Raw genomic sequence first — 17,884 nt, 5'->3', positions numbered from 1 at the left:
AGATGACTCATGGAACATTTTGGTGGATTTTCAATGATACCAGCATCTTATTAAACCATTATTGGTTTATTTTTCATTAGAAAACAGATTTGAATCCACATTATGTTTTCTTGTTCATTCCGTAGTTTATTAATCCCTCGCACTTTATTTTGATGAGCTGGTTGACTTCCGCCCCGTCCGAGCTCTCGCGGAAGTCAACGGGACCCGCTTCCTGTTTAGTCGTTCCACGTGTAGCAGCCAGTGAGTGAGCGAGCTAGCTAGCTAGCGAGCGAACGAACCACTTTAGCTTGGAGTTTGAAATTACACTCGCTGGCCATGTTGGAGCAACTGGGGCTTATCGGAACCATCCGAGACGACGAGCAGAGTCCGGAGGAGGAAGACAGCGAGTCCGAAGAGGAGGTAGGCCGACCTCGACGCTCTTTCCCTGCGCAGAAGGTCCGCTTCTGGTTGGCTTCAGCCACAGGCGAACGTAGTAAAACAAAACAACAGCGCCAAAGTGAGAAAAGCGCGTCCGTCCGTCCGTCCCACTGATGCCTTATTACTCCCCGGCAACACTATTACGACCAAGGTCCCGGAATTATTCTCATTCGTTGACGACAGACGTGAATTGTGCCATTTGAAAGGGGGGTTCTCGCGTTTAGACGTCCAATCTGTCGAAAGCGGGAGGCTGGCAACGAGTTGCCGGCCTTCGCGGCCGGCCAGTGAAAGGTAAGAGGATGGCTTCCTTTGGAATGACTCGAACCCCGTCTTTTCTCCGTCTGCAGGAGGGAACCATCGTCCTGAACCGCAAGAAGAAGTTCGGCAGTCAAAAGGGCGGCGCCAAGTACTTCAGCAGCGACTTTGTGTTCGGCGAGAGAGACGCCGCGCACGACTTGGACGGCGATGACGACTGGCTGCAGCCCGACGTCGCCCGCCAGCTCAAGAAGAAGGTACGTCGGACGGCGGGCCTCGACACTCGGAGGTCGGCGGCTCCGGCTCGTCCAAATGGCTCAAAAGTCCGGGCATTTTGCCCGAGCGACACGCTAGCGCGCTCCGCGAATGCTCCCATGATTTTACATCCTGTATACCTAGAGATTTGAAATATTGTTGTACACTTTTGTGGTGCAGAGAATTTTGACCACTCTGGACCAGAAGATCGAGCAAGTTCGCAAGAAGAGGAAAGCGCAGGTATGCCGAGGAGGTGGCCGGCCGGTCGCTCGGCCGGTCGCTCGGCCGGTCGCTCGGCCGCCCGCTTCATCCTGCTTCCCGTCGGTCGATTAGGAAAAGACCCAAGGAGATTCGGCGGGAGAGAAAGATCTGGAGGAGGAGGAGGAAGAAGAAAAGGCAGCAGTCAACCCTTGCCCAGACGAGGAAGATGAGGACGAGTTTAACTCGGACGACGAGCGCATCCTCACACAAGCGGGTGAGACCATTCTTTTCTCCGTTTGCCCGTACGCTCCATCTTGAATTGTGATCGGGGAAGAAGGGGGGGGGGGGGTCCCCTCCGGAAACCTCCTCTTCCCCCCGCAGCCAATGCCAACGATTTGGTTTCTTTCTTACGCGGCGGTCGTCACTCATCTGCTCTCCATTTTCCACCCGCAGACACCTTGAGGGAGAAGCCGCGGCGCGGGAAGCGCAGGGAGGCGGCCGAGGAGGAGGAGGAACAGGGCGAGGTGAGGCGGTGGCGGGGGCGGCGGTCCGCTCGGAGAGACGCCACACACGCTGACCTTCCGTCGCCTGGACTTCCAGGTGCAGTCGTTTGACGAAGACGCGTCGCGCTTTAACGAGGCGCTCCTTTTCGACGACATGAACCTGTCTAGGCCGGTCCTGAAGGTAGGGAGGTCCGTCCGGTCCCGTCCGTCGTGGGCTCTCTCCGGCTCACCCCGCCTACTTTGCAGGCGGTGGCGGCGCTGGGCTTTAAGCAGCCCACCCCCATCCAGAAGGCCTGCATCCCCGTGGGGCTCCTGGGCCGAGACCTGTGCGCCTGCGCCGCCACCGGCACGGGTGAGTCCGCCTGGCCAAAAGCACCGAGCCACGGCGTCTTCTTCCTCCTCTTCCTCCTCCTCCTCCTTCAGGAAAGACGGCCGCCTTCATGCTGCCCGTGTTGGAGCGCTTGGTGTACAAGCCCAGGACGTCGCAGGTGACCCGCGTGCTGGTCCTGGTTCCCACCCGAGAGCTGGGCATCCAAGTTCACTCGGTGGCCCGACAGTTGGCGCAGTTCACCTCCATCACCGTCTGTCTGGCCGTGGGTGGGTACCCCGTCGCCTGCGCCAAACGCAACCCGCGTAAATGAGTGTCCGGAAGAAGAAATAAGCCCAAAACAAAACCGCGCAGGCGGCTTGGACCTCAAGTCCCAGGAGGCGGCGTTGCGGGCCTGTCCGGACGTCCTGATCGCCACTCCGGGGCGTCTCATCGACCATCTCCACAACACGCCCAGCTTCGAGCTGGGGCACATCGAGGTCCTCATCCTGGACGAAGCCGACAGGTAAGGGTCGGGCTTGGGCCGAGGTCAGCCGGCGGTGGCGAGCCCCGGCCCGACGTCCGTTCCGTCCTCCGCCCAGGATGCTGGACGAATACTTTGAGGAGCAAATGAAGGAGATCATCCGGATGTGTTCCTACACCCGTCAAACCATGCTCTTCTCCGCCACCATGAGCGAGGAGGTGAGCCGTCGCCGCCGCCGCCGGTGGTGGGGCGACCCCAAATGCCTTGTGTAAGCGGAGCGCCCTCCCCCCCCCTCTCACAGGTCAAGGAGCTGGCGGCGGTGTCGCTGAAGAAGCCCGTCCGCATCTTCGTCAACAGCAACACGGACGTGGCGCCCTACCTGCGCCAGGAGTTTGTGCGCATCCGCGCCGGCAGAGAGGGCGACCGCGAGGCCGTGCTGGCGGGTGGGTGGTCCGGGCGAGGGGCCGGGTCCGTCTGTCCGGCCACTGGTCATTTGACGGCGCCGCCGGGCCCGCAGCTCTGCTCACCAGGAGCTTCCAGGACCGCACCATGGTCTTCACGCAGACCCGCAAGCAAGCTCACCGACTGCACATCCTGCTGGGGCTGATCGGCCTGAAGGTCGGCGAGCTGCACGGAGAACTCAGCCAGAACCAGAGGCTGGAGAACCTCAGGTGCGCGCCAATCACGGGGGCGGGGCAGCGGAGGAAGAGACGGTTTATTTATAGCCGGTTTCTTTCAATGACGGGGGGGGGGGGGGAGAGCCGCTTTCTTTATTTCATTTTCTTTCTTTCTTTCCACCCGCAGGCGCTTCAAGGACGACCAGATTGACATCCTGGTGGCCACCGACGTGGCGGCCAGAGGCCTGGACATCGACGGCGTCCAAACGGTGAGAGCTCGCTGGCCCCGGCCGACGTCGCCATTGTTGACGGGCGCTTTTCTGGGTCAGGTGATCAACTTCACCATGCCGTCCACGGCCAAACACTACGTCCACCGCGTGGGGCGCACGGCCAGGGCGGGGCGCTCGGGTCGCTCCGTCTCGCTGGTGGGCGAGTCGGAGAGGAAGATGCTCAAGGAGGTGGTCCGCTCGGCCAAGAGCGTCGTCAAGGCGCGCGTGCTTCCCGGCGGTAAGTAGGCGAGGGAGGGGCGCCGCCGCTACCCCCCAAACCCCCCCCCCCCCCCCACACACACACCCCCCTCCACTTCAGCCACCGTGGCGCTCTTTCAGACGTGGTCCTCAAGTTCCGCGACCTCATCTGCAAACTGGAAAAAGACGTCCAGGCCGTGATCACCCTGGAGAAAGAAGAGCGCGAGATGGCTGCCACAGAGGCCAAGGTCAGACCCCGGCCAGTCGTCGCGTCGGTGTCATTTTGCCGTTCCGTGCCGCTGACGGCGCTCCCCGTCCCCTCCTTTCAGTTGAGCGTGGCCCAGAAGCGTCTGGGCGGCACGGCGCCCCAAGAGCCTCAGCGCGTTTGGTTCCAGACACAGCAGGAGAGGAAGCAGATACGGGGTAAGTAGAGTACCGGGAAGGTGGGCGGCTTGCCCCGGCGCCCCACTGACGGACCGCTCGCCCGTCCGCCGCTGACACCGACAGTCAACAAGGCGCTGCAGGAGTTCGACTTGGCTCTCCGGGGCAAGAAGAAACGCGCGCAGTTCATCAAGAGCGGCAAGAAGACAGAAATGACGGTGGGTCACGGCCAAACCCCGGCCGGCCACGGGACGCCGCTCGTAACTAAAGACTGAGCCCGCCGTACAGCCCGAGGAGCGTTCGCAGTTCGAGATCCTCAAGGCGCAGATGTTCGCCGAGCGAGCCGCCAAGCGAGCGCGGCGACCCAAGAGAGCCAGGGCCATGGACGACGACCCCGACGAGCCCGACCAGCACGCCGCCGGCGCCAAAGGTGGGTCCTTTCGAAGGCGGCCCGTTTTGGACATTTTCTTTGGAATTCGCGTGTCGAAAATTGGACCTCATTCCAATTTCCAGGGAAGAAAAGTGTGTGATGACAAAGGCTTTCTCTCCGCAGCCAATAAGAAGAAGAAGAAGAAGGGAGCCGGCGGGCGCCAGTCGGCCTTCGACAAAGAGCTGACCCACGTCAGCGACAAAGCCCTCAAACAGTACAGATCCGGGTCAGTGAAGGCCAGCCGCCGACAGACGCGCGTCTCTCTCGTGGTCACTCTAACCCTCCTCACCTCACCTGCCGTCCCCCCCCCCTCCCTAGGCCGTCCTTTGCTGACAGGAAACGACTGGGCTTGGACAGGAAGCGCCCGGGCGGCTCCAGGTACGTCCGTCGGGTCGAGGGAGAACCCGAACCCGGTTGGCCCTCACGTCGGCTCGCGTTTTGACGTCGCCGTCTCCTCTCGTGTCTCCACCAGATTCAAGAGGAAGTGAGCCAAGGCGTATGTTTTGAAATAAAGACCCAGAGGTCAACTCCCCTGTTCTTTTTTTCTGCTCTGATGAACAACATGGGAAGGGTTTCTCTCCTAACTTCACCACGTGGATAGGAACGTCATCCATCCATCCAAGTCGAAGAAACGGACGGACATTCCCAGTGTTAAATGGCCACGGTGCTTTACACCCGTTTATTTCTCATAGAATGGCAAACAAACACAAAAATACTGTACAGTCACGCGTGAAATAAAACAAATGAAAAAGAGAAAAAGTGGCACCCGTGGCTTCACTCGTGGAATGTTGAGTGCAGGTGCGCTTAGTCTTGCATGGTTTTGAATGATGAATTTGACAAATAAGTCGGCAGCTTTGATATCAGATGGATTTTCCTTAATGTTGTTTCTCCGTCTTGAGTGTATGGATAGAAGTAATGACGGTACTATTTTTGAATTTGAACGAAAAACACAAATAGATCATGGCGTCCTGCCTGGAAACAATAGGGCGTATCTCTACGGGATAGAGCAGCCAATCCTATTCCAGTAGCCCGTCTCCTGCGGCCAATGACATTGCAGCGAGCTGGGGTCTCGTCGCTTCGCCGTGACGCTTCAGTTCTCATCTGTTGCGCCGGCGCTCGCCAGCTTGTCTCGCGAGAACTGCTCGCGCCATTTCAAGTCCAATAAGTTAAGTCGCGCCGAGCTGACGACGGTAGAGCGGACAAAGTCAACCGCGGACACGGTTTTCACCCAATTCGAAGAGCCGAGTGCCGAGGTAAATTGCGCCTGCCTCGTCGCCTGGACTCCCCACCCCCTCCTCGAACCGGGAACGTGTGCCGGACGGGGACGAGAGACCCGTCGCTTGTTAGCACCGGAAGCTAACGGCTAACTCGTTGCGCCTCCTCCCAGGCCTCGTGATATTTGAACTAGCAACAGGGCCACGAGCTCGCTTGATACGCAACCGAGTGGTCGCGACGAGTCTGTGGGAAGCCGTAGCCGTAAAGTCCGGTCATTGTTGTTTTGTTTGTTTGGTATTTCATCTAATGTTATGCTCCGAAAGCGTGCCCGAGCCTCGACGGGATGCTAACGTGACATTCGCGTCTACCGTCGATTCAGCCTCCAACCTTAACCCCTTTTTAAAAAGCACCTTAAGAAAAGGGCAGGCAGGAAATGCAAATGTAAACCTCAAATGATTCTGACGCCGTGTCTGACTTGCTCCCACACAAATGTCTCTGTTTGCAAATATTCTCATTCATTTGTATCAACTCGACAAGCTCACTCGATTGTCCGAGCTGGGAGTCCATCTATTGGATTTCAATTATTGTTGCACTGCACTGATACTATTTATTTTTTCAAAACACTATCGGACGATGGCGACGACACTTTACTGCATTGTAAAAAAAACAACCTAGTCTAGGTAGCGTTCGCTGCATTTAGAGCAAACACCACCAAATGCGGAGAAACCGCTTGTGTTGATCGTGGATTGTCGTTTCCCTTTTCTCTCTGAATACATTTAACGGACGGACGTCATTTGTTTTTACAGATCAGCGCTCGGATGGCGGACGACCTGGACATCGAGGCCATGCTGGAGGCCCCTTACAGGAAGGTGAGCAGGCTTTTTTGGGCTCTTCTCAAACACCGACCGACCGCTTTGCTCACAACTCCCCAACGCCAGCGCGGGCGTCAAACCCGGGGAGGGGGACCCTTCCCCTTATCACCTCGGGTGGCCCGCCCGGAAGCCACGTGAATCAGCTTCTCGTTCCTTGGAAATAGGCTCAAAGAGATGGGGCGCTCTCGCTCCGTCCTGCCACTTGAAATGGACTTGATGTCTAGAAATGTCGTGGCCCGGGAATGAGCTAAGGGCTACAAACTTATACGGGCGGGGGGCATCATGCCGTCTATGTGGATTATTACTTTCAAACGAGTTTGTCAGGTTTTGGCCCCCCCGAGTCTTTGCGGAGAGGCGCTACTCAAGTCTAGTGTGGCAGCACGAAAGACCCTAGGCTGCTTTCAAGCTTTTTGTGTGGGCCGTAATGCGGCAGATTTCCACCACTTGCTGCGGGCCAGGCCTGCCTGGCGGGCTGTCGTTTGGACCCCCTTTTTTATTGGTGTGCATTGGCCACACATGGGAGGGGTAGAAAAAAGGCGCGTGTTGGCAATGGAAGTCGTTGAAAAAGGCCTGTGCTTAAGGCTCCCGTTAGTGGCCTCCAAATGTGCGCGCTTTGTTGGCCCATGGCGGTTCCTCTTTTCTATAAAGCCGGCGACGCGACGGGATTAGCGCCCGTCGGACGCGCACACGTTTTATGGGTGTCCCCCTCCCAAGTAGGCGGAGGAACCCGGAGGAAGCGGCCCTCGGCGGGGCTAGGTGGGCGGGGCGGAAGCGGCGGAAATGGCGGCTAAAGGGGAGAGACGCCGCGGGCCGGGCGCGCTGGCGAGTTGACTTGACGCAAGACTCCTGTCTGCTGCAGGGCCCTTGAGAGGCGTCCCGCCCGGCGAGGAAGAAGAGCCCCCGCTCGGCGGCCGGCCCGCCCGCCCTCCGCTCTGACCCCCCCTCCCCTCGGCACACGAACAAAGTCTGTTTCAATGTCACTCACTCGATCTCCATATTTTCTCTTGCCCTGCCAATCCCCCCCCTCCCCCCGATGTCGCGTCCGCCGCCTCACGCTCTTCTCTGTCGACCCCGCTAGGACGACAAGATCGCCAGTCCCAATGGGGGGGACGAACAGGCCAAGAGGTACCCGCCGCCGCCGGCACCGTCGTGGTCACGCGCGTCTCGCCGTCGGGAAGCGGGACGGGCGTGGGTTTGTCAATTTCTACCCGCAACAAAGCCATTAAATAGCGTGGGCTTTTCGTCCACGCCCCTCCCGTCGGCGCGCGATCCGTTTGGGGCGGGGGGAAAAGTCAATGTCCATCCCCGGGCCTCGCGGTGGCCGCCCTCGGTGGTGACGGGGTTCCTCCGCGCCGTCCCGGCAGGAAGAAGCGAAGCCGCAGTCGCGAGCGCAAGCCCAGCAAGACTCGCGAGAAGAAGCGCAGTCGCAGCCGCGAGCGCAAGCGCAGCCGCGAGAAGCGCCGCAGTCGCAGCCGAGAGCGCCGGCGGAGCCGCGAGAGGGGCGGACGCTACAGAGACTACCACAAGACGTGAGTCCCCGCCGGTCCGACGGGGTCCGGTCCCGGCCCGGCCCGTGACCTCCTGACCTCCGTCGTCAGGCGCAAACGGAGCCGGAGTCCCGTGAGGAGAGAGAAAAGTCCCGTGAGGAGAGAGAAGAGTCCCATCAGAAGGGAGAAAAGTCCTAACAAGTGAGGAAATCTTTTCCAAAATGCTTTCAAAAGAAAAAAAATCAATGGTCTAACGTGATACCACAAATGTCATTTTGAAATATGAACCCCCTCCCTCCGCTCTCCCGCGCAAAGACCGCCACTGGACAATTTGACCCCGGAGGAGCGAGACGCCCGCACCGTCTTCTGCATGCAGTTGGCCGCCCGCATTCGTCCCCGAGACCTGGAGGACTTTTTCTCGGCCGTCGGCAAGGTGACGTTGGGGTGGCCCGGGCCCCCCCCGCCCCCCGGCATCCTCCTCACGCTCTCTCCTCGGCAGGTCCGGGACGTGAGGATGATCTCGGACAGGAACTCGCGGCGCTCCAAGGGCATCGCCTACATCGAGTTTGTGGAGGCCAGTTCCGTGCCTCTGGCCATCGGGCTGACGGGGCAAAGGCTGCTGGGAGTTCCCATCATCGTGCAGGCCTCGCAGGTAAGTCGGGGAGGGGAGAGGAGGGCGGGGGGGGGGAAATTTTCAACCCTTTGACATCCACCGCCAAAGAACCCCTTCTGAAATGGCTCCCTCCCCCGTCCAGGCCGAGAAGAATCGAGCGGCGGCGGCGGCCGCCGCCGCCAACAGCCTCCAGAAGGGCTCGTCCGGACCCATGAGGCTCTACATCGGCTCGCTGCACTTCAACATCACCGAGGAGATGCTGAGGGGAATCTTTGAGCCCTTCGGCCGGGTGAGTGCTCGGAGACGCGGTGGCCCGTCGGCGGCGGGGGCTGACGCCGTGCGCCGCCTGCCGCCCCCCCAGATCGAAGGCATCCAGCTGATGATGGACAGCGAGACGGGTCGCTCCAAGGGCTACGGTTTCATCACGGTGAGTCCCGGGCGGCCCGGCGCTTGTGGGCCACTCGGAGTGACGACGACGTCGCCACGACGGCACGGCGCTCTCAGTTCTCAGACGCCGAGTGCGCCAAGAAAGCGTTGGAGCAGCTGAACGGCTTCGAGCTGGCCGGCCGCCCCATGAAGGTGGGCCACGTGACGGAGCGCAGCGACGGCTCGGCCGCCGCCTCCCTGCTGGACAGCGACGAACTGGAGCGCACCGGCATCGACCTGGGCACCACGGGCCGCCTGCAGCTCATGGCCCGCCTGGCCGAAGGTGGGTGGCGTGGCCCCGGTCGGGTCCGCCGGGACGGTGACGCTTAGTCATTTTTTTCTTCATCTTTTCAAAAGGCACGGGCCTGCAGATCCCCCCGGCTGCCCAGCAAGCCCTGCAGATGAGCGGCGCCATCGCCATCGGCGCCATGGCCGCCGTCTCAGGTGAGACCCCGCCGCGGGGACCCTGGCAAATCCCCCGTCCCCCGTCCCGTCCCCCGGCTAAACAACCCCTCTCGGCAGCCGCCATGAACCCCTCGGCCAACCTGAACATGAACCCGCCGGCGCTCAACCTTCCTTCTCAGCCGTTGGCCACGCACTGCTTCCAGCTGTCCAACATGTTCAACCCCAGCAGGTGCGCGAGCGGAGCCTTTTGACGCCGCAAAGTTGTCGGTTTGAACCATTATTTTGTCGGGCAGTGAGGATCATCCCGGCTGGGAGGTGGACATCCAGCACGACGTCATCGAGGAGTGCAACAAACACGGCGGCGTGGTGCACATCTATGTGGACAAGAACTCGGCGGAGGTGCGTTCGTCGGTGCTCGCGTGCCAACCAACCAGCGCCACCTTTTTGACTACTCTCTGTCCCACCAGGGCAACGTCTACGTCAAGTGTCCGTCCATCCCCGCCGCCATGGCGGCCGTCAGCGCTCTCCACGGACGATACTTTGGCGGTAAGTCTGCTCTCCTCCATTGACGGTTGTTTAAAAAAAATAATAAAATAATTTCTAATGAATGTGTTTCCCAGGCAAAATGATCAAGGCGGCCTACGTCCCGCTTCCCGCCTACCACAACTTGTTCCCGGACGCCGCCACGGCGACGCAGCTGTTGGTCCCGCCCCCTCGCCGATGACTCGAAAGCCTCTTGACGCCGGAGGCGGATTGGGCCGGACGGCTGTGTCGGCCCCGCCCCCTTTGTCAAAACACCAATGGGTCTTGTTTTTCTAATCGAATCCTTCATTAAACTTTATTTTCAAGTCGCCAAGCGCCAGCGTCGCTCTTCCTTTGGAATGTATCTTAACGAATTGCACGCGCACGATATTGAATTTTCTTAAGGGCGCCGTGAAAACGGAGTGTGGAGTATATAAGAGTAGCTGGAGACGTCCCCTGCTAAAAGCCACCGACTTTGTCTCCAACCGAGAAAGCTTGATTTTCGGAACCACGGCAAAAATGATAAATGTCACTTGAACCAGGTGCACCGACCGGTGGGACTTTTAATCTTCATATTGGAGGAGTAGGTCACAAGGTAGTTCCACTATTGATGCCGAGTCATCTTGGCCACAAATAGTGATTTACAGCATGACACAAAAAATGAATGAGGGATTGATTTCATTAAGTGACAACACTACGTATACGTACTGGTGTCAAATGTTGCCGTTTCCCGGAGCACCTGAACGCCTCGGCGTGCCGCGTGCAAAGAGAACGAATGGAGGGGGAAAAAAACAAAAGTCGTGCTAAATAACAGTTCCCCCAAAGCTCACCTTCGCCTCGGACTCGGTTCGGTTCACTTTCGCACTCGAAGAGCTAGGTGAGTTCTCGCTCCGGGTTTGGTGTGCCCTCCCTCCCTCCCTCCACCACCACCACCACGAACGCGGTTCTTCCATCGCGACGAAAGCTCGCTCGGCTAGCAGGATAGCAGGCTAAGCGGCCCGCCCACCGCACAGCATCGCACCGCGAAGAGGATGTCCGGCCGGAGAGGGGCTCCACTCCTCCCGAAGAGGGGAGCCCCTTCCTCGGGCTAGGTGGTCTGGTTCTAGGGGCACTTCGCTCCGCCTCTTCGAACGACGACAGCTGTCGCTTTCGCGTTCCGTTATTTCACGTCAATTGGATTTCCCCGCAATCGCAAACGAGCGGGAAAAGTACCACAACAGGGAAGCTTTAGAGCAATTTCTGCTTATTGGAAAAGTCGACCTTGACTCAGCACATTTTGTTTCCCCATAGTGGGATTCTCTGGATGCCATTGAGGTTGCTAGAGGTCCAATTTTATTGGAACTGGGATGGCAACTGCATATTGATATCTACTGCCAGGAACCCTGAGATGGGCTTTTCTCATCTCTTTGTGTTCCCCTTCCCCATTAAAACCTGCCCAAGTAGGGAAAAAGGCGCAAAAGCAATGGGAAAGTGGGAGTGGGCAAATCCCCCAAATCGTACTGACCGACGGCCCATCGGTGACTTTTGCTCGCTTTCATGATGCGAGCACGGCTATAATGTCACAGTCCTACTTTTGGTGGTTTGTCTTTGACAAACGTCATCACGTATGAGAGCGATGTGTCCCTAGATGATGTCACGCTTGTTTATGACTGCTCGCGATGCTCCCCTTCTTCTTGTCTGTGATGAGCGTGTTTGCTCTTGCGGGGGGCCAACGAACCCATCCACCGAAGAATACACCGACCGCAAGAGAGGACGGACGGAGCGCGCGTCAGAGGAGGACATGAGCGGCGCCGAGTGCTTTGGCTGCGGCCGAGCCGGTCACTGGATCAAAAACTGCCCCGACGCCACCAGGGTACAACGCGGGAGGGGAAGAGCCAGGCCCAAAGGTGAGGCGCCGCCGCCGTTGCCGCCGCCGCTGCCGCCGCCGCCGCCGCTCTCGGCGCCCTCGTAAACCGACCGACCTGTCGTCTCACACCCAGACACCTTCTGCTACCGCTGCGGCGAACGAGGGCACGTGGCCCGAGACTGCGAGAGGACGGAAGACGGTGAGTTTGCCAGAGCATTTTGGGACCGAAAAAAAAAAGGCTGACCGGCGCCCCCCGCATACTTGTTTAATTGAGGGCACTGCCGGGTCTCTTCATTCATATTTATTTTCTTGTCAAACTCGTGCCAAGAATATTATTAGGGGGAGAGAAAAAAATGGATTTATTTCCATTAATGTTTAAGAATTGAGCCGTTTGGGCGTCGTTTGGGTGACCTGGCGGGAGTGCTCGTTTGGCCACGCCGTCGTGCTCCTGGCCCAGATGGCTTTGGTGTGCTTTTGCCTTCAGCCTGTTACAACTGCGGCCAAGCCGGTCACATCTCGCGGGAGTGCCCCGAACCCAAGAAGGAGCGCCAGCCCCTGTGCTACAACTGCGGCAAGGCGGGCCACGTGGCCCGAGAGTGCCAGCACGCCCACCAGCAAAAGTGCTATTCCTGCGGCGGCTCGGACCACATCCAGAAGGGCTGCCACAAGGTCAAATGCTACAGGTCAGACGGGGAAAAGGAACCAAATGCCATCGGCTAGCGCCGCCTCCGCCGCTCCTCCGTCAATCGACGCCGCCGCTCAACGCCGGGCCTTCCTCTTGCGGCAGGTGCGGCGAGCTGGGTCACGTGGCCATGCACTGCAAGCAAGCGCCCCAGCTCAGCTGCTACAACTGCGGCAAGGCGGGACACCTGGCCAAGGAGTGCGCCGAGGAAGAGCGGGAGGCCTAGCGCCGCCGCCGCCGGGCCGACGGCCTAGTCCTGGGTTGTTGTTGTTGTTGTACATTGTAAATGAAAAAATCCTTTTCTACCTTTGCAAAGGTGCTTTTTCTTGCTGCCAAAAAAAGACTATCTAACCATCCTTTTTCATGTTCCGGCAGAAGTTGAACAAATGTTATTTTTGTACAATATGTCACATGGTTGCAAAATGTCATTTGTTGAGTGAAGGTGACAATAAAGCGGGGTGAAAACCTCTGGAGCGTATAGGTGTATTTATCTGATCTTTTATTCCTCACTAATCTTCGATGTTGGCACGTATATTTGATGTCGATTCCTACGTATTGATTGTTCCCCACTGTATGGAGCGTGATTTGCGCTTCCACTTCCCTCCAGTAGATGGCTATCGTTCGATTTGACAAGCCGGAAGTCGTCCGGCGTTGTTGACTGTTTTCAGCGTGCGTCTTCGTCTACAAAAGCACCTTTTGTTTTTAGCTTGTCTCCAAGGTTTCAAAGTCTGCGGCGGCAATGGTGAGCATTCTTGTTTCATCTCCCCCCGACCAACATAAAAAGTCTTAACTCGCTAGCCTCACTTTTCATTGAATGCCGGCACATGACAAAAGACGAACAAAGTGAGCTAACTGGCTAGCGCAGTTGTCGCCTGCCAGTGCTCTTGCTTTACTTGCCAGTATATTTTGGGCTTTAAAACCTTGCGTCAAGCGCGGGGGACACACACATTGTGGTCGACTGTTTCGCCGAAGAGGCGTCATGAAAGATGTTGTTCTTGGACGAGCTTTCCGTAAACAGTCATTAGCCATTTCTTCGTCAACAAAGTTGAATAATACACACAACGCGCCGCCGAGCTTAAGTTGACACTTTTTTTGCCTTCTTTTGTGTCTTTGCGCAGGCTCGAAACGCCGAGAAGGCCATGTGAGTATTTTGGCGTGCGCAAACAAGCAGGTGGTCAAAGAAAAAACCCACAAACGGACCCCCTTTTCTTCCTTTTGTCCCCCCATTACAGGACGGCCTTGGCTCGCTTTCGTCAAGCTCAGTTGGACGAAGGGAAAGTCAAGGTGAGGAATGCCCTCGACGACACTTTAGGAACTCCACGATTTCCGTCAGCTTAAAACTTTTCTACTTTTGGTCCACCTGCGACGGGACAGGAGCGTCGACCGTACCTGGCCTCCGAGTGCAGCGATCTGCCCAAGGCGGAAAAGTGGCGCAGACAGGTTGCCATCCAAAGCCGTCGCCGCCGTCGGCGCTACAGTCGGCACTCCAGTCGGCGGGCGCTTTCTTAAAATGGCGCGTCTGGCGTGCGTTTCAGATCATCAGCGAGGTCTCCAAAAAAGTGGCCCAGATCCAAAACGGTGAGTGGAACGCCCGGATCGCCGGCCCGGCGCCGTCTTTCGCCGCCGAACGACCGCTGAACGGCCCCTCTCGCCGCCCGGGCAGCCGGACTGGGCGAGTTCAGGATCCGGGACCTGAACGACGAGATCAACAAGCTGCTGAGGGAAAAGCGCCACTGGGAGTTCCGCATCCGGGAGCTGGGAGGCTACGACTACAAGCGCTACGGGCCCCGCATACTGGACCGCGAGGGCCGCGAGGTGCCCGGCAACCGGGGATACAAGTACTTTGGGGCCGCCAGGGACCTGCCCGGGGTCCGCGAACTCTTTGAGCAAGAACGTAAGTACCCCCAAGTGGTGTCCGGCCGACGTACGTCTTCCCTAACGAGCACGTTGCGGCCGCAGCGGCGCCGGACATGCGCAAGACTCGCGGCGAGCTGATGAAGGACGTGGACGCCGAGTATTACGGCTACCGGGACGAAGACGACGGCGTCCTGGTTCCGCTGGAGATGCGCCACGAGAAGCGAGGTGGACGTCGGCGCATAGCTAACATTCCGCGCTTCCTTTGACTGACGGTGCCACGCAGACTGACGGTGCCACGCATCCTTCTTTCCTTCCACGCAGCCATCGCAGAGGCCATTCACAAGTGGCGGCTGGACGGCGGGTGTCCGCCTTCGGAGAAAGAGGACGAGCCCAGCATCTACTCGTCGGTGGCGTCGGAGGTGAGCCGGGGCCGACCGACTCGGGCCCCCCCTGACGCCACGGGCTCAATGACCGGTCTTTTTTTTACGGCACGTCCGCAGCCCGACGAGGAGCGGGCGCCGGACGAAGAAGACCCGGAGCAGGGCGACGTGGCCTTCTTCGCCCACGTTCCCGTGCCCTCGCAGAAAGAGGTGACCGCGCTGGCCGCCAATGACGCGGGGCCTTTGTCCGCTGGCCGGATTGATTGCCAGATGCAAATCCAGCCCTATGTGTGTGTGGTTCGGTCAGGTGGAAGAAGCACTGGTGCGGCGCAAGAAGATGGAGCTGTTGGAACGCTACGCCAGCGAAAGTCTGCAGGAGCAGAGCCGCCAAGCCCGAACGCTGCTGGGCCTGTGACGAATGGACGGACAGAAATGGCCTGCTGTCTTTTCTTTTTTTATATCTAATAAATTCACGTGGCTCTCCCACGAGCTGTCAGGTGCCGGACTAAATTCTTTACGGGGTCCCGGCGGACGCCACGGCGCCAATTAGCGCCCTGGGTCACGCGTCTCCCGCGCCGGAGCGGCGTCGCGTGACGGACGACCTAACGTCTCTCAGCCGCTTCCAATCAGTGGGCCGCACAAGCGGCCTTTTGTCGCCTCTTTTGGCCCGCCGGGGTCACTCGTAGGTCGGGCTTAAGTCCTATGCGTCGTGTCGTCCTGAAAAATGCAAACTGTTAGATATGCCTGTGAAATGTGGCAAGCGTATGCTCTTTGCCAAAACTCCCTCTTCAAATGCATGGATGGATGGGATGGCTGGCGTCTTCAATGAACCAACGCCTCCTGCATGCCCCCATTTTCTCGGACTGTGGTGATCTGTGGTCCCGCCCCCTGGCTCGACGTCACACCGCCACTCTTCTAATAGCAGCATCGCACGGACGGGCCGACGGCTCGTCATGTGGTCGTCGCAGATCCGCCGCGCGCTCCGGAGCGCCGCCAACGCGCAGGTGAGTCGCATCGCACCACAAGTTGGCGAAGTCGGCGCGCGCTCGCGCATCACCGAGGGAGGGAGGGAGGGAGCGAGCCTGACGACGTCACGTTGACGTCGAACAGGGCCGTGGCGGCAACACGGTCGGCATCCTCCTGGACGTGGACGGCGTGGTGTTGCGTGGCGGCTCGGTGATTCCGGCGGCGCGACGAGCCTTTGGCAAGCTGCTAGACGAGCGCCGACGTTTCCGCTTCCCGGTGGTTTTCGTCACCAACGCCGGAAGTTGTCAAGCTGGCCAAAAAGCCGCGCAACTTTCGGCGATGCTCGACGTCCACGTGCGTAAAATTTCAAAAAAGAATAATAATTTTAAAAAATCAATTCAAACAGCCCCCTCTGCTGGCTGGCTGGGTTGTGAAAAACACAGTCCTAATGTTTTTTTTTGTCGTTATTGCAGATCAGTCCGGCCCAAGTGGTCTTATCCTACAGCCCGCTGGAAATGTTGACGGGCTTCCACGACAAGTGCGTCCTGGTTTCCGGTCAAGGCCCCGTCACGGACATCGCCCGCACGTATCCTTGACAACCGCTCCGTCTGATCCGGACTTCCCCGGCCGGCGCGGTGTCTGTCCTTGACGCCGTCCGCAGTTTGGGCTTCAAAAAGGTGGTGAGCGTGGAGCAGTTGAGAGAACAGCACCCTCTGCTAGACATGGTCGACCACGACAGGACGCCCGCCAAGACCGTGAGTGACAAAGGCCTCCCTCCTGGAGAAAAAGTCCAAACGTTTTGATGTCTGTCTTTCAGTCGACGGCGCCTCCCCGGAGCTTTTCCCAAATTGAAGGTAAAAGCGCGGAGGGGAATAAGTGGGCGGCAAAGAGTGAAGGGGGGGTTGCTTCGTTTTAGCCGTGCTGCTGTTGGGTGAGCCGGTGCGCTGGGAGACCAACCTGCAGCTGCTGGTGGACGTCCTGCTGACGGACGGACGTCCGTCCTCCGCTTACGGCCGCCCGTCGGCGCGGACCCAGCTGCCCGTCATCGCCTGCAACGTGGACCTGCTGTGGATGGCCGAGGCGCCCTCGCCGCGGTATTGAAACGCTTGCTTCTTTCTTTCCTTCCTTCCTTTCTTCCTTCCTTCCTTCCTTCCTTCCTCCGTCCATTCCCGACGGGATCTCTTCTTCCGGGCTCAGCTTCGGCCACGGCATGTTCCTGCTGTGCTTGGAGTCGGCCTACAAGAAGTTGACGGGGCGCGACTTGACCTACGAGGCGCTGCTGGGGAAGCCCAACCTGCTGACCTACCAGTACGCCGAACACGCGCTGGCCCTCCAGAACCGCAACCGGCCAGTGGGGACCATCTACGCCGTCGGGTGAGACGTCCGCTCGCCCGCCCGCCCGCCCGCCCGCCCGGCGCCCCGTTTCCACCCCTGCCTCTCTCAGCGACAACCCCATGACGGACGTGTACGGCGCCAACCTTTTCGATCGCTACCTGGCTCGGCGACGCGGGGAGGCTCCCCCCCGGGCCGCGGGCGACCCGGAGACGTCGGTGTCCGCCGCTCGCTGCCGCTCCGTCCTGGTAGGTCGCCGTTGAAATGTGGCACTTGGGAGTTAAGGGTGCTCAAGTCAGAGAGTTGGGAAAAGAGATTTTGCTTCATGGAGTCAAAGGCCAGAGGAAATATTTGCCGTCCTTCTTCTACACCCACCACCCGCCAGGTGTGCACCGGCGTGTACGAGGCGCCGTCCGCGTCCGGCGGGGACAGCGCCTTCCTGCACGGCCACCGCGACATTTGCGGCGAGGAGGCGGGCCTGGCCAAACCCGACTACGTGCTGGACGACGTCGAAGCCGCCGTGGACCTGCTGCTCCGTCACCACCCCTGATGGCGCCGGCCGATGGCAAGAAAATGTCAATCCATTCAAATGGGGATCCCACCGTGGTCGTCAGAATTCTAACCTCATCTTTGGTGCTTGTATTTCAAGTTGACCACTACCCAGGGTCCAATATGTAACTTTTCAAAAAGTCACTTTGTTGTAACATATGACCATTTGACGAATTTTGTCAAATTGCTCTTGAGCTGTTGTGAGACTATTGGCAATCTTTATGCTATTTGTTTCATATGTAAGTACTCTTGTATGTATACCTTTTAAAAATACCAATAAAACTAACAAGTGAATGTTATTGTAGTACTACATTATTATTTGATAGAAGAATTTCAAATGTGACCGTTTTGAATGTGTTTAATGGGTTAAACGTCGGTGGAGCACCATTATTTTGTATCGAGACGGGGCGGGGCC

At 58.6% G+C, this 17,884-nt stretch overlaps 5 protein-coding genes across 6 annotated transcripts; all 5 read left to right on the top strand.

Moving 5' to 3' along the window:
* Window positions 1–166: 166 nt before the first annotated feature.
* On the top strand, window positions 167–4,844 carry ddx27 (DEAD (Asp-Glu-Ala-Asp) box polypeptide 27). The gene is made up of 21 exons (XM_077726494.1): window positions 167–399; window positions 765–929; window positions 1,108–1,167; window positions 1,261–1,402; window positions 1,582–1,652; window positions 1,729–1,812; window positions 1,878–1,983; window positions 2,055–2,228; window positions 2,314–2,464; window positions 2,541–2,640; window positions 2,724–2,865; window positions 2,940–3,093; window positions 3,227–3,308; window positions 3,369–3,546; window positions 3,648–3,754; window positions 3,836–3,929; window positions 4,014–4,105; window positions 4,176–4,317; window positions 4,441–4,543; window positions 4,636–4,695; window positions 4,790–4,844. Exons 1-21 carry the CDS (start codon window positions 316–318, stop codon window positions 4,803–4,805), a joined length of 2,307 nt encoding a protein of 768 aa, XP_077582620.1. The 5' UTR covers window positions 167–315; the 3' UTR covers window positions 4,806–4,844.
* Window positions 4,845–5,401: 557 nt separating this feature from the next.
* On the top strand, window positions 5,402–10,186 carry LOC144203167 (RNA-binding protein 39-like). Of its 2 annotated transcripts, XM_077726496.1 has the most exons (15): window positions 5,402–5,570; window positions 6,339–6,401; window positions 7,483–7,529; window positions 7,769–7,933; window positions 8,003–8,092; window positions 8,207–8,324; window positions 8,391–8,543; window positions 8,647–8,793; window positions 8,866–8,931; window positions 9,009–9,213; window positions 9,288–9,374; window positions 9,453–9,564; window positions 9,629–9,734; window positions 9,803–9,881; window positions 9,956–10,186. In XM_077726496.1, exons 2-15 carry the CDS (start codon window positions 6,351–6,353, stop codon window positions 10,057–10,059), a joined length of 1,530 nt encoding a protein of 509 aa, XP_077582622.1. In that variant the 5' UTR covers window positions 5,402–5,570; window positions 6,339–6,350; the 3' UTR covers window positions 10,060–10,186. The 2 variants fall into 2 exon arrangements, with proteins under 2 accessions (XP_077582622.1, XP_077582623.1); XM_077726497.1 differs by lacking the exons at window positions 5,402–5,570; window positions 6,339–6,401 and adding an exon at window positions 7,273–7,368.
* Window positions 10,187–10,575: 389 nt separating this feature from the next.
* cnbpb (CCHC-type zinc finger, nucleic acid binding protein b) lies at window positions 10,576–12,863 on the top strand. The gene is made up of 5 exons (XM_077726523.1): window positions 10,576–10,734; window positions 11,485–11,743; window positions 11,837–11,902; window positions 12,188–12,386; window positions 12,491–12,863. The coding sequence occupies exons 2-5, from the start codon at window positions 11,485–11,487 to the stop codon at window positions 12,609–12,611; spliced, it is 645 nt and encodes a 214-aa protein (XP_077582649.1). The 5' UTR covers window positions 10,576–10,734; the 3' UTR covers window positions 12,612–12,863.
* A 117-nt stretch (window positions 12,864–12,980) lies between these two features.
* On the top strand, window positions 12,981–15,111 carry isy1 (ISY1 spliceosome associated protein). Its single transcript, XM_077726518.1, has 10 exons — window positions 12,981–13,127; window positions 13,504–13,526; window positions 13,618–13,669; window positions 13,760–13,825; window positions 13,921–13,963; window positions 14,049–14,279; window positions 14,345–14,467; window positions 14,564–14,661; window positions 14,743–14,832; window positions 14,930–15,111. The coding sequence occupies exons 1-10, from the start codon at window positions 13,125–13,127 to the stop codon at window positions 15,035–15,037; spliced, it is 837 nt and encodes a 278-aa protein (XP_077582644.1). The 5' UTR covers window positions 12,981–13,124; the 3' UTR covers window positions 15,038–15,111.
* Window positions 15,112–15,497: 386 nt separating this feature from the next.
* LOC144203170 (haloacid dehalogenase-like hydrolase domain-containing 5) lies at window positions 15,498–17,768 on the top strand. Its single transcript, XM_077726505.1, has 9 exons — window positions 15,498–15,626; window positions 15,733–15,942; window positions 16,062–16,174; window positions 16,250–16,343; window positions 16,406–16,442; window positions 16,505–16,682; window positions 16,786–16,962; window positions 17,033–17,168; window positions 17,306–17,768. Exons 1-9 carry the CDS (start codon window positions 15,576–15,578, stop codon window positions 17,468–17,470), a joined length of 1,161 nt encoding a protein of 386 aa, XP_077582631.1. The 5' UTR covers window positions 15,498–15,575; the 3' UTR covers window positions 17,471–17,768.
* Window positions 17,769–17,884: the final 116 nt, after the last annotated feature.

Source organism: Stigmatopora nigra, chromosome 10, assembly GCF_051989575.1.
Source record: "Stigmatopora nigra isolate UIUO_SnigA chromosome 10, RoL_Snig_1.1, whole genome shotgun sequence".
Classification (NCBI taxonomy): domain Eukaryota; kingdom Metazoa; phylum Chordata; class Actinopteri; order Syngnathiformes; family Syngnathidae; genus Stigmatopora; species Stigmatopora nigra.
This window is presented reverse-complemented; position numbering and strand designations above follow the sequence as displayed.

Bases quoted from the DNA above. Each gene is read 5' to 3' on its own strand.
- isy1 (XM_077726518.1), top strand. The intron at 13,670-13,759 runs GTGAGGAATGCC...GCGACGGGACAG, and splicing joins TGGACGAAGGGAAAGTCAAG to GAGCGTCGACCGTACCTGGC. The intron at 14,280-14,344 runs GTAAGTACCCCC...TTGCGGCCGCAG, and splicing joins CGAACTCTTTGAGCAAGAAC to CGGCGCCGGACATGCGCAAG.
- cnbpb (XM_077726523.1), top strand. From the start codon at position 11,485: ATGATGTCACGCTTGTTTATGACTGCTCGCGATGCTCCCCTTCTTCTT. The intron at 11,903-12,187 runs GTGAGTTTGCCA...TTTTGCCTTCAG, and splicing joins CTGCGAGAGGACGGAAGACG to CCTGTTACAACTGCGGCCAA. The intron at 12,387-12,490 runs GTCAGACGGGGA...CTCTTGCGGCAG, and splicing joins CACAAGGTCAAATGCTACAG to GTGCGGCGAGCTGGGTCACG.
- LOC144203170 (XM_077726505.1), top strand. From the start codon at position 15,576: ATGTGGTCGTCGCAGATCCGCCGCGCGCTCCGGAGCGCCGCCAACGCG. The intron at 15,943-16,061 runs GTGCGTAAAATT...TCGTTATTGCAG, and splicing joins CGGCGATGCTCGACGTCCAC to ATCAGTCCGGCCCAAGTGGT. The intron at 16,963-17,032 runs GTGAGACGTCCG...TGCCTCTCTCAG, and splicing joins GGGACCATCTACGCCGTCGG to CGACAACCCCATGACGGACG.
- LOC144203167 (XM_077726496.1), top strand. From the start codon at position 6,351: ATGGCGGACGACCTGGACATCGAGGCCATGCTGGAGGCCCCTTACAGG. The intron at 7,530-7,768 runs GTACCCGCCGCC...CCGTCCCGGCAG, and splicing joins GGGGACGAACAGGCCAAGAG to GAAGAAGCGAAGCCGCAGTC. The intron at 8,794-8,865 runs GTGAGTGCTCGG...CCGCCCCCCCAG, and splicing joins TCTTTGAGCCCTTCGGCCGG to ATCGAAGGCATCCAGCTGAT.
- ddx27 (XM_077726494.1), top strand. From the start codon at position 316: ATGTTGGAGCAACTGGGGCTTATCGGAACCATCCGAGACGACGAGCAG. The intron at 1,403-1,581 runs GTGAGACCATTC...TTCCACCCGCAG, and splicing joins GCGCATCCTCACACAAGCGG to ACACCTTGAGGGAGAAGCCG. The intron at 4,318-4,440 runs GTGGGTCCTTTC...TTCTCTCCGCAG, and splicing joins GCACGCCGCCGGCGCCAAAG to CCAATAAGAAGAAGAAGAAG.